General features: G+C 47.8%; 1 protein-coding gene across 6 annotated transcripts in view; it reads left to right on the top strand.

Moving 5' to 3' along the window:
* The window catches only part of Ten-m (teneurin transmembrane protein Ten-m), a 347516-nt gene that overhangs the window by 322110 nt on the left and 12821 nt on the right, over positions 1-12585 (top strand). For 4 of the 6 annotated variants that reach the window (XM_070285186.1, XM_070285185.1, XM_070285184.1 and 1 more), the window contains one exon: positions 10133-10789. In XM_070285186.1, coding sequence (XP_070141287.1) covers positions 10133-10789 — 657 coding nt within the window. Of the gene's footprint in view, positions 1-10132; positions 10790-11445; positions 12301-12585 lie in introns of all 6 variants that reach the window. The other 2 variants (XM_070285183.1, XM_070285182.1) reach the window with 1 other exon arrangement.

Raw genomic sequence — 12585 nt, 5'->3', positions numbered from 1 at the left:
TGTGCAAATAAATCTTGGAGAGCGCGCCGAAAAAGTGCGTGGATACATATTATCCGAACGCTCTTAAAGCTTAGCGCAAAGCCTCTGCCCCGGCGACCGGAAATTGCCGCCCATCGGATGAGCAAATCAAAAAACTGTCGGTCATTGTCGCTCGATGGCGATGGGGATGTCACTGGGCGCTGTGTCGCAGTGCGCCTAAAATGACACACAATAAATTTTTATTTGCCGCTTTATTAAATTTTATTTGCCTTCGGTTCTGGATCTACACTATCCCCCCTGAACATCCTTCTGTCTGCCAATCGTCTGGCAGTGGCCGTCTATATCCCGCAGGCTCTTCGCGTTGAGTGGGCGGGCGCGGGGTGGGCGTTGCTCGTCGCGGAAAAAGGCAAATTCATCAATTACTTAATATAATTACTTTTGGCTTTCGGATTATGCATACACACAGAGAGACAGACACAGAGACGCACACACAGCGGCCAACATAAATACTTAATATAATAAATTGTAGCCAGTCGGTGGGCAATGGCATCCGCAGGACCGCAAGGCCCGGTCCAAGTCCAGGACCAGGGCCAGGCCCAGTGCCAGTTTCAGCCAGAGTCACCCTGCTCTCCCCCAGTTAATGCATATATATTTTGGGCACAAAAACGGAAAGCAAAACAAGGAGTCAGAGGAGGCTGCGCCTCTGATGCCGTCCTGGCCGGGAACTGCAACTCCATACACGCAATTACCAGTAGCTCTGATGAAATTAACAGCGCTAGCCATAAGCTGGGGGGCAGCACTTTGGAAGGGAAACATTTCACGGGTTCCATGGACAACTCCGGCAGCCAGTTTGCCATTTTAATGGCTTTTAAAGTGCAAAGGAAGGCTGTTGGGTTTGGGGCTTAGTTCGTGGCGAACATGCCCTGATCGTAATAAATAAGTTTACAAAAAGGCAACCGTATCAGGGGATTTTTTCTTTGCATCAGACGTGTTTTTTGGGTGTAGAGGTAGCTTGGAAAAATGCAAATTTAAAGGTAATAAAATAATTTTTACTTGTCTAAGCCGTAATACATTCAAGTTGTAAAAAATTCATCGAATAATAAAACCTTTCGGCTTTTTATTAAAAAAAATCAGAGAACTTGACATTAAAGCGTTTATCTGACTTAAAGTCCATTAACGTTGCAATTCATAATCCAAATTAGTGTCCCTAAAATTAATATTAATATATGCCAACACTTGCGAGAAGACCCTCCCTCGGTTATCGGCCGATAAATGCCGCCATTTTATGGCCGCCATAAATTGCCATAATTTTAGCGTTTGTCAGTTAATAATTTTACATTAATTTATTTGAGCTCATAACCCTGTGGCCACCGGCTCAAAGGCAATTCGAAAAGCCATCAACTCTACGTGCGACCACAATTAAAGGGTTTTTTGGGGTTAGAGTGGTGAACACGTTATCCGAGGGCCTAAAAAAGTCATATTGTAATATAATTAATTCGCCTGACAATTAGAGCCACGCATAGAAAAATTATTAATTTCATAAATTCCGCAATGTCAAATCCATTTCAGCTTGGACTGCTCTTATTGCTGTTGTTGCGCATATTTAATGGCCATTGTTGCATACAATTAAAACAATTAAATGCCATAAAAATGGCACAAAATCGACACCAACAACAACAACAACAACTAGCCGTCATAAATAATGGCAGTTTTAGTGTAAAACAGGATGAAGAAAAAAGGAATTATGACAATTATTGGCAATAACATTAAGGCAATATTAATTGACATACCAAAGTCCAGGGAGATGTTAATGACAATTTTAATCAAAATTTAATCTGTTTACTAACGCGCAGAAGGGGAAGAGCTGCCGAATCGAAATAGGAATTAACTTTGGTCCGGCAGACGGCAGGGCTTTCCCCCCTGATTTCGCGGCTCACCCAATTAAAATTAAAATTGACCTCATCACGGTCGCCACCAGGCGGGCAATCGCCGATTTCACACTCTCGCTCACACCTGGCCAGAGATTTGCCAGGTTTTTCCTTTCGCTTTTCCTCACAGTCGGCCAACTCGTTGTCGCCGTCGGTTTAACTTTATTAAATATAATGGCAAACCAATTTTTTCGCTATTATTTTTATTAGTGCGCCGTTTATGGATGGAAAAAGAGCTCTGTGCTCTGCTGCTCCTGCTCCCCGTTGTTGTTTTTGTTACTGTTGTTGTTTTTATGCAGGTATTTCAGTCACAAGCCAGAGAGCAAATAAAATATGCAGCGGAACAGGCCATGGTTCATTAAGTATGCGCCATGTGGCCGGCCAAACAAACGAGTGCGCTCGAAAGTATGCAATTGAATTTAAATATTGCAAGTGCATGTCCTGGGCAGGAAAAGGGGCCGGGGGGGTGGCCACTGCCGAGATATGCGTACGCGCCAATGTTTTTTGCAGCTGTGTGCGTTAATTAACACAAACTTTATTACAAAATGTCTGCCGCGGCAAAATTTAATGGCCGCACATTTCGCCCCCAACGCCCAGCTGCCCCGCAACTCCGCCGCTCACTTGTATATATCAACATAATGAAATTATAAGCGGTTTGATTTTAATATAAATTACTTTTTATGAGACAATAATTGATGTCCGCACAGGCGGCTGCCGTTTAATGATTAAATGCCAGCCATGGATATGACGAGCTTCGCAACTCCTCTGTCTTGTTTTAAGCCTTCGATTGCTTCCAAATGCCACCGGCACCTTGAGCGATCTATATCTATATAGCATTTATCCGCGTCTAGTTGTGGCCATGAAATGGGCGGGACCCGGCAGTCGACAAAAGTTAATTTCAATTAAAGGCGTTAAGGCCGACAATGTTTATTGACTATAAAATAGGCAATGGAGCCTCGCTTGCGGGGAAATCAGGGGACAAAATAAAAATAATACCAATAATGGCGTTGGTAAAACAACGTGTATAGTAATTTAAATGAAATGCATTAAAATGATAAAGGTGAAAACGCAGAGGGCAAAAAATGGCGAAACCAAGAAAAAAGGACAACAAAAAATGCAAACGTGCAAATAAACAATAACGCAAAAAGTACGCAATAAATATGGCTGCGCTTTACAGTTCATTAAATCGAAAACAAAAGGCAGCCCCAGCATTTATTTTTACCTTTCTCCGCGCCACGAATAACAACAAACCAACAAACAAACAAATTTAAATGCGTAATTAAAATCGACTTTTTTCGCGCGTGTTTATTGCACTGCATTTAATGCTGGCTTTATCGCAATTATTGTTATTAGTTTGCCAAAAGCGCGGGCTTCGCCTCGACCCCGCGGTGAGAATTATGCAAGCATACCGAGCTAATTAAATTTAAAACCGGAAATGCCAAGCAGCCGACAAGGCGAGCATCCCGTGCCATTAAGCACTAATTTACACGCGTCGTAATTATAAGCGAATTTCGGCTCCTGAAAGAGGATCAACAGCAGAGACAGAGTCAGAGTCAGAACCCGGTCAGAGCACGTAGCACACGGCCGATCCCTGTCTGCCAACTCCCACCAAAGAGGCCCACTCCCCCGCATGGAATTGCACTGGCCAGCGGTTTAATTGGTCTAAAAATTGCACGTCAACGTAGATAAATTTTTATTTGAAAAAGTTTATTAAACATTTGCATTGCCCAGGCACATCACGTACCTCTGTGTGCACTTGTGTGACGTCGTTTTGGCCATTGGCGTTTTTATTGCAAACTTTTTCACAGTTGCCTTTTGGCATTGCCATTTGTGTCCGTCCCCATTGCTCTTTCTACCCGGGTCGTTTTTCTTTTTGTTTGTGCAAATTTTTGTTATTGAAAAAGTTTGTTCGTTCCTTTTTCGTTTTTTGTTTAAATTATATGCGAAACTTTTGCTTTGTAATTACATGCAGTCGTCCTGGCAGTCCTGCCGGGCCTGGGAGCCCCGAAAAGGCCATCCCTACGTGTCCAATTACATGTGAGAATGCTGATTGGTAACGCCAGACCTTGAGGAATCGGGTGTCGACTGACGGCACAAAATTTAATCTGAACCAATATTGGGCGAGGGCACACAGCCGGAATCAAAATAGACCGAAACCTATAGTCTGCAGCTACCCTACAAGCTACACTATTAAGCCGGGCATTAAGCGACTAACGGCAAACAGGTCCCGATCCCCAAGAGCGCCCTCCCCCTTCGGCAAACAAAGGCGGCGGCAACGGCGGCAACGGCGGCGACGGTGGCGCTCGTGAAATCTTATTTATGCTGGGAAAACTGAAACTGTTATCAAATAATTTATTCGTCTCACCTGCAACAACAAATTAAGTTTTGTTTTCCCCTGACCCGGGAAAGGAGAAGAAAAATGGAAGGACCCAAGGCAGGTGGCGAAGGGCGAACAAAGGAGCGTAATCCACGTGCCTCGCCACTTTCAACTCATTAACTGCCCGCCCCGGCCATTAAGAGACTTATTTTCACACTTGCATAAACCCATTTAGAGCTGGAACAAAACTGCGAAGAGCCACCCAGACACCAAAACACCCAGATGCCGGGCCATCCCGAGCCCAGTCACCCCCAAGGAGCAAGCTGAGCTGAGCTGAGCTGGGGAGTCGCCACCTTATCACACGGCACGTTGGCTGCGAGCGCATCGTGACATAAAATTAATGCCCAACCGACAATTTTAATCGGCAACAGTTTTTGTCTGGAGTTATAGCTCCAGAAGCAGGGCGAAGCCGGGGACAACCTGTAGTCAGGAGTCTGGAGGCGGGAGTCTGGGCTCTGGAGTGTCGCCCCCTCGGCATTCGGTAAACTTTGCTGCAAAGATTCAGCCAACTTTTCGGGAAACAGACAAAGAGAGAGAGTCAGCCGGATGCGTATATTTAAAACTTATTAAATTGCTATAATTTATACGACTTATCTCGCCCTGAGGGTTGCTTAAGCGGGAAAAAATCTCGCTGCACGGCAGGGCAGGGCACGGCCAGGGCAAGGGCAATTAATTTACATGCAAATCGTGCCGAAAGTTTACTCCCCCTCCCGAGTGACACTCATCTTGGCTTTGCCTTGAAGCACCAGCAAAGACGATGGCGCGGGAAGCGGCATGCGGAATCCGGAATCCAGAATACGGAATACGGAACCCGGATCCAGTCCTAAACCCGCGACTCAGCCACTCATCTGCACACACACTTGATTAGAGCTTGAGGCGGTGCTCAGGTCGCCCGCTGTGTGCCGCCTGCTTGAAACAATATGGCGCCGAGGACTACGACCCTTTTGGGTCTCCTCGGGAACGTCGACAGGTTGCCGCATCGTTAGAGAGCTCAGTCCCCAGGCCCGCCCTTAGACCTTTATTGTCCCTGTCTTGCCGTCTGTCCGTCCGTCCGACTGTCTCCCTGTCTTTGCGCGCCTAACAAATTGCAGAATTTTTTGTGTTGATTTATCGCACAACAAGAGCAGCGGCAGCGGCAATAATAAAAATAACAACAGCAGGGAGAGCGTGAAACGAGCGCACATTAAACATTTAGTAATGAGTTTAAAGTTTTAAATGGAATTTTTGATTATAAGCGGCGAAACAACAGAAGGCAAGGCTGAGCCGAGGCCGGAATGGGTTGGGACAGAAGGAAGAGCCAGCCATTCGGCGTATCGCAATTTGTGCCCACTTACGGCTGTAATTACGGACGTAGCGATTTGAGCGGAGTGCCTACCAGGCAACCATTCCTGCATTATGCCTATGTAGTATAATAACCTGTCCATGAATGCGGGATTAGATGTGTAGTGGATATGACAGTTTACACTCTTAGCCATCCCTTAATGGGGTTGCCTAGCCCTTATCGTATTTCCGTGCTCTACATTCCGTCCCAACGATCCGGCCCCGGCCCATTGTCAATCCATCATAAGCCCTTTCCCGCGTCCCTTTCATGGCAGGCTCTCCAGCTCCAGCTCCAGCTCCTGGCAACAACAACCCCGTCAAATTCCAAGGCAAATCTCTGGAAATCCCAACACTTTGTTCAAACATATAAACCCAGATCTTGCCTTGGCCTCGGCCTCTGAATCTTCATCTTTCGCTCAGCCGTCCCTTTTCGGGGGTTTTCTTTTCAATTTAGCCGAGGAGAAACAGAGACGCGAGGCCATTAAACGCTTTAAAATCAACATCAACACCGATGACGGCGACAGGGGCAATAAAGTCGACCCAAAAATTGCTTCCTCTGCACATAAAACTGAGCCGGGCGGGCCCGGGCCGAGCTCAACCTAAAATACCCGTACACACACGAATATATTGTATGTTGGCGGAGCAACTCTGCTGAGCCTCGCAAACAAACGCGGTAAAAGTAAACGAAACACTTTGCCACCCATTCCACTCCACTCCATCCCTGTCCAACTCCTGCCCCTGCCCACTTAATACTTAAATGCAAACGTGTAAATTATGTGATTTTTCCCCGGCGGCCATGTTTGTTTGCAAACTCCATTACCAACATGGCGGGAGCTTCCTTTCCTTCCATGCCCTGCCAGCTCACCTGTTTGTTTCAAGCAATCGTCGCGCTTTGCCATTAAAATGCGAGAAATAACAAAAAATACGTAGCCCGTGCTCCGTGCTCCGTGGATACCCCTTTTATGTGCCTTTATGTGTTTTTCATGTACTTTTATTTGATTGTCGCACGCTTTGGCGCCCCAGCCAGAAGGCCCTGCAGGGAGGGGCGGGGGCGTGGCACCCTCCACTTAATGGCGATGTTTTTTAGTGCTCAAAATATTAGCAAATGTTCATTAACGGCTATGCAAATTGGTTGTAGTCGGCCGTAGTCGGGGTCGGACCGAGTCCGAAAAAGGCAATTACTCAAAAAGTACTTAACACACAATTGTTGCGTGTGCCCCAGGGAGGCAAAGTTGGGCCGAGAGTCTCGAAAGCAACTACGTATTGAATCCCAATTGAGATTCTTCCTTCTGGGCCAAAGGTTAACCTAAGCTCAGCCGGCCTACGCCTAATTCCTCGGTCTGATAGCTTTGCGTCTTTTCCACACTTGAAATGATTTTTAATTACGTCGAGAGGAGTGGAACCACTGCCTACTTTAGAGCTCATATTTTTCCCTGTCTGGTGGGCGGAGTAGGGACGAAAGTCAGCCGCCTGGAAAGCCAATTAAAATGAAATCAAGCCGGGCCTCGCCCACTGCTCAGCCCTCGGCACCTCTCTCGCAGGCACGGCTTAGTGTTTATTGGACTACAACACCTTGGGCCCGCCACACACACACACACAAGTGGGATGTGTATAAATTTGTAATTTTAATATTATTAAAAATGTTAAATTGCACGGAGCATAAATCACATTTGTGCTGCACTGGCGGGGCAGGGTTGTTGGTGGCGTCAGCTTGCTGCCATCACTTGTGGCCCAGGGGTTGACACACAGCGACACATTATACCGATGCCATTACTGCCAGCTGCGTTTGCCACACTATTTATATTTTTTATTGTTATCGCCTTTGCTGTTGCTGCTAAAATTGCGCCCAGAGATGGGCCGCTGTTATTTTAATTTAAGCGATTTACTCTCAGGTTCATAAACCGGCAGCCGCAGGCGTAATCCAGATTTTGTGTAAAATGTCAAAGCATTAAAATGGAAAGGAATTAATAAACCGACAGCCAGGATAACATACATGAGTAAGATGCGTAACGGGCAAAAATATACATTTCCGCGAGAGACGTTTGCTGAAAGGGGTTTCTTCGATTTTAACAAAATTCCAAGAGAGCCTGAAGTTTTTGAAAAGCCCTAAGCGAAACGGATTTTATTTATTTACATATATTGCCCTAACATTAGCTAATTCAACGCTGTAGATCGTTGGACGTGCTCGACTCCAGCTAAGCTGAATATTCTGAAAACTCGAGCACCAATTGAGCAAGAAATCGGGATGCTGCAATTGAGGTCGTTAGCGGGAAGATACGATAAAAGCATGCATATTTGTGATCTATTTCGCCGATAAATTGACCCAGGGTGGGCGGCGACTCCCATTTATCGTGGCATACTTTGTCGTGTCTGCCATTACGTTTAATGACCCCGCAGCACTCTCATCTCATCAGCCTGCAAACACTTCCGAGGAGCGGAGCCTCTCTTTTTTAAAAGCATCCAACGCCCATTAACTTGTGTGAATTTATATCACTCGTTGGCCCAGCTCGAACGCCGACTACTGACTACTGACTACCGACTGCTGACTGCTATTATGCGTTCGTTAATTATTCACACACAAATACTGGCGGCGACACCCCTCAACCCTGCCACACGTTTCGGTCATAAAAACTGCCCGAATCCCGCCTGCCACGCCCCCTTAACGAGGCAACTAACATCGGAGCTTGCCCAGAACTCTCGGATTAACCTTTGCTTGGCCCCCTTCGAATGTCTCCACGGGTGCGGAGCTTGGAAATTTGGGATTAGGGAGACCGGGGACTGGGGATTGGGGATCTCCTCCCTGGACACTTATGCATCTGCCCACATCTCACCGCCAAGCCCCGCTTCCCCGCTCACATATGGCGAGATCTTGACATTAAATAAATCTAACATCCCGTATACGCTTAGTGGGCATCTTTAATACTCATCCGCACATACACACAAATACAAATGTGTGTATATATAAAAAAATGACGCAGACATTATTCACGCTATCATTGGGCACACACGACGGCCGGGACAGGGTCAGAAAGTAAGAGGAGGACGACCAGACCCATTGTGGGTTAGCCCGCAAAAAGGCCAGCAGCCGTGGCAAACTATGCTCTTATAAAGATGGAGGTTCCCGACCGCCGCGCTGTTGCCCCATTTGCGAGAAATTACAACGATTTTTCGTGAACGCGAGCGTTTGTCGCAGGACGAGGAAATGATTTTGATTTCCAGCCCTCACACGCACGCATTCAAGCCACATGCCACACACACCAGTTGGACCGTCGACCTCGAAATGTGTGAGCGAGTCTGGCATTGATAGCATTGATAACAAGCGTTTCCGCTACGTATCAGGGAATTAACCAGAGGGTGCAACCTGGAATAAGGAGATTCTAGAACCAGTTTGCTCTGGCGCTTACTTAACTGACCCTTTTAGCCTAGCATTTGACCATTTTCACAATGTTGGATGGGACTTTGTTGCGAGGACCATGATGAAAGTAGCCAGTTGTTGAACCCCCGATCTCGGAGAGCTGAGAAAAGAGTCACATATCATGGGGACGTGTCTTTATCCCCACCTTACCCAAGGCCAATTTAAAAATGAATCTATGACAATTATTGATTGCTGTAAAACGTAAAACACAGCTCAGTCGGACCAAAGCTAGTTGATTTATGTTTACTTCCCTGTCCAGCTCAGCAGCATTCCGTTGTCGATTTCCATTTCCTCGCCACTTGGGGATCCTGAACCCCATTTAAGGCAGCCCCGTGCGGCCGCTCCATGTCACATAATCGAATTATCATCATGGCATCAACAAATGATTTCAACTTGCGCCAACCTCCTGCTCCCCTCGACTGTCCGGCTATCCGGCTGTCCGGCTATCCTGCTATCTGGCTGTCCTGCCGCTCTTGGCGCTGTCACCGCTCGGGTTGCCCCGCAGCGTTGCCTTTTTTCACTTCACTTCACTCCGGCAAATCCTCACCCACACTCACCCTGCGTCAGACCCATCAACGGCCGGCAAACCTTTCGCAGGAACGCCATTCTCATCGCTTTTTTACGATTTCTCCCGCTGGCTCCTGTTTTGCCAACGTCATTGTCGCTGGTCATTTTCCCTGCTTACTTCATCCACTCATTCGCCGTTAGTCCGTTTCGTTGCGTTTCGTTCGGTTCGTTCGTTTTTTCAGCTTTGTTCCGTCTGTCGACTCGTTTGTTTGAGGTTATGTTGAATGTCAGTTTGTTATCCTTGTGCAAATCCTTTTATACAAATGAAATTTGCGCCAAATGGCGATAAGCAAAATACAATAGTGTGCACAGACCGCTCCTTGTCCCTCCCCCTGGCCGGCTTTGTGGTTTCCCGGGAAAGCGATCGGGGGAATTCAGGGGCAACCATGCCATGTCCTCGTTTGGAGAATTAAATGGAAAAATAAAAGTTCGAATGTCTAATTGATACTAGCCCCGAATTTTGCAATATATAACACTACCATATAGTATCTAATCTGAGTAATCACAACTAAAATTAACCACAATCTATCCACTCTCTCCTTACAGACATCAACAAGGGCTCACCCATCGACTTCAAGAGCGGATCGGCCTGTTCCACACCCACAAAAGACACGCTGAAGGGCTACGAGCGAAGCACGCAGGGCTGCATGGGACCCGTCCTGCCGCCGCGTAGCGTCATGAACGGAATGCCCGCGCACCACTACTCGGCGCCGATGAATTTCCGGAAGGACCTGGCCGCGCGCTGCTCCTCGCCCTGGGTGAGCGTCGGCGCCATATCGGCGCTGGTGCTGTGCGTGCTCATGCTGATCCTGTTGACCACCTTCGGGGGCCTGCACTGGACCCAGTCGGCGCCCTGCACCGTTCTAGTCGGAAACGAGGCGGCCGAGGTGACGGCTGCCAAGAGTACGAACACGGACCTCTCCAAACTGCACAACTCGGGACGCGCCAAGAACGGACAAGGCATCGGAATGGCCCAGGGGCAAGCTGGAATCGGAGCTGGTGGCGCGGGCGGCGGAGGAGCAGCAGGTGGATCCTCGACGGCCACTGTGACGACTGCCACATCAAACAGCGGCACCGCCCAGGGCCTCCAGTCGACGTCGGCCTCCGCGGAGGCCACATCCTCGGCGGCCACGTCTTCCTCGCAGTCCTCGCTGACGCCTTCGACATCGCTGTCCTCGTCCCTGGCGAATGCCAATAATGGAGGTAATTATGCACAACTTTTAATTATTTTTAAATGAGTTTTCGCAAGTTTCGCCGGGCAACTACGGAGTGGGACGCAGAAGAGATTGAGACGGAGCTCAAGAGAAAGCCAAGACGCCGGAGTATTTAGCGCTTAGCGCCCTCCGGCGGAGACAAAAAGTTTATTGTTTTTGTAGGTTTTTTGCTCAAAGTTTGCGCCTGACAGACAGCCAGACGCCTACGCTGGATAGGGATTATGCGAATGCCGTTTTCATTATTTCTCGGCGCGCCTCCCATTTCTTTCAATTCAAGTTAAACTTGAGTGCGTTCTTTGGGATTTGTCGGGCTAAAATATTGCATTAATTACTTTCTTGAATTGACAGCCAGACGCGCTGGAAAGCTGCAGCCAGAGGGATCCCTTTCATACTTGGGGCCTAGGCTATTCTATTAAATGTTTAAATCACGCTCGTAACTGGAGATCAATCTCTTTCTCCCGGTCTCTACTGCGTCCCGCTCACTTAGACGCTTCCAAACTTGCCAAGAGTAAGACGGTATTGGGTTAAACACACATTTAACACTTAACTTGCGGAGGTGAAGGACCGGGTGTTGTTTGGGATGGTATTCCTCAGCAGATATCCTGCCCCTTTCCATTTCGATTTGTTGGCTTTATTTACCTGTAGGAAGAGCAATGTCAACGCCGTTGTCATCCAGCGGGGCAGGCGTTGAGAGACTACGACATCGACGCAGCTTAATGGAGAGGGGGCTCGAAGATGATGTGGCTACGACCGAAACTTTCAGCGACTTAATTACAAACGAAAGCCTCAACCGGCAGCTGGCCAAAAAGTATTCGGCTACGACCCCGGCCAGGAGCCTGCCAGCCGTCGCCTGGCAAAGCATTTCAGATAAAACTTCGCGCGGAATCGATGTCGAGGTGGATGGACCCCAGGGGAGTGAAGGAATCGAGGTGGACTCCAGCGACTATGTCTATGAAGACGAAGCTGAGCCGGAGACCAGTCCTCCGCCCACCCGGAGGCCCAAGTCTAGGCAACAATTTGGCAAATCATTAAACAGCAATTTACGCAGCGCAGCTAAAACACTGGTCAACAAGAAGAGGAAATATGAGGTCGAGGCGGAGGACGTGGAGCACAGTGAGCAGCAGGATCCGGAGCGTCTCCCGGTGAATGGGATGGCAACGGCGCAAACGGTGGAGCCGGGGCCCAGCACATTTGTTGCTGTTATTGATGACGATAATCAAAGTGACAACAGCAGCTCAGGCCCAGCGCCGGAGACGACTCTAAGGAGTGACACCGATGACATTGTTGAAATCAACACCGCCCAAGCAGAGTCGGCGCTGAGCTCTTACCCCGCCTCCCCAACCCCTACCCCAGCTCAGCCCGTCATTGAAAATGATTTTCAAATCAGGGCGGAGGTGGTGGGGAAGTCGCTAGAGGAGAAACCTGCCGCTGATGATAACAATAATGAGCGTGATTTAGCTGACAACTATGAGGTAGACACCAAGGAGCCACCACCACAAGGTATAAATCAAGCCGACGGCGACTTGGAGACGAGCCATGCCTGTGGTGTGGAATTACGACCCAAGTTCAGGCTCAGGAAGTGTTTTTACTATGCGTTCAGCCTGATGAGATTGATGTTTGTGAAGGATTTTCAATTAAATCATCCTTTACTTTATGTCATTTCAAACTTAAATGTTTAATTTAAAATTTCTAGTCTCAACATACGCAGATAAAACAAAAAGAGTATAACTAAAAAAGATTCGTAAAAAAAGGGTGCAAAAACCCGTTAAGTTTAAACATATTTGA

This window comes from Drosophila kikkawai, chromosome 3L, assembly GCF_030179895.1.
Source record: "Drosophila kikkawai strain 14028-0561.14 chromosome 3L, DkikHiC1v2, whole genome shotgun sequence".
NCBI lineage: Eukaryota > Metazoa > Arthropoda > Insecta > Diptera > Drosophilidae > Drosophila > Drosophila kikkawai.
The sequence above is the reverse complement of the archived record's forward strand: the minus strand, read 5'-3'. Positions and strand labels throughout refer to the sequence as shown.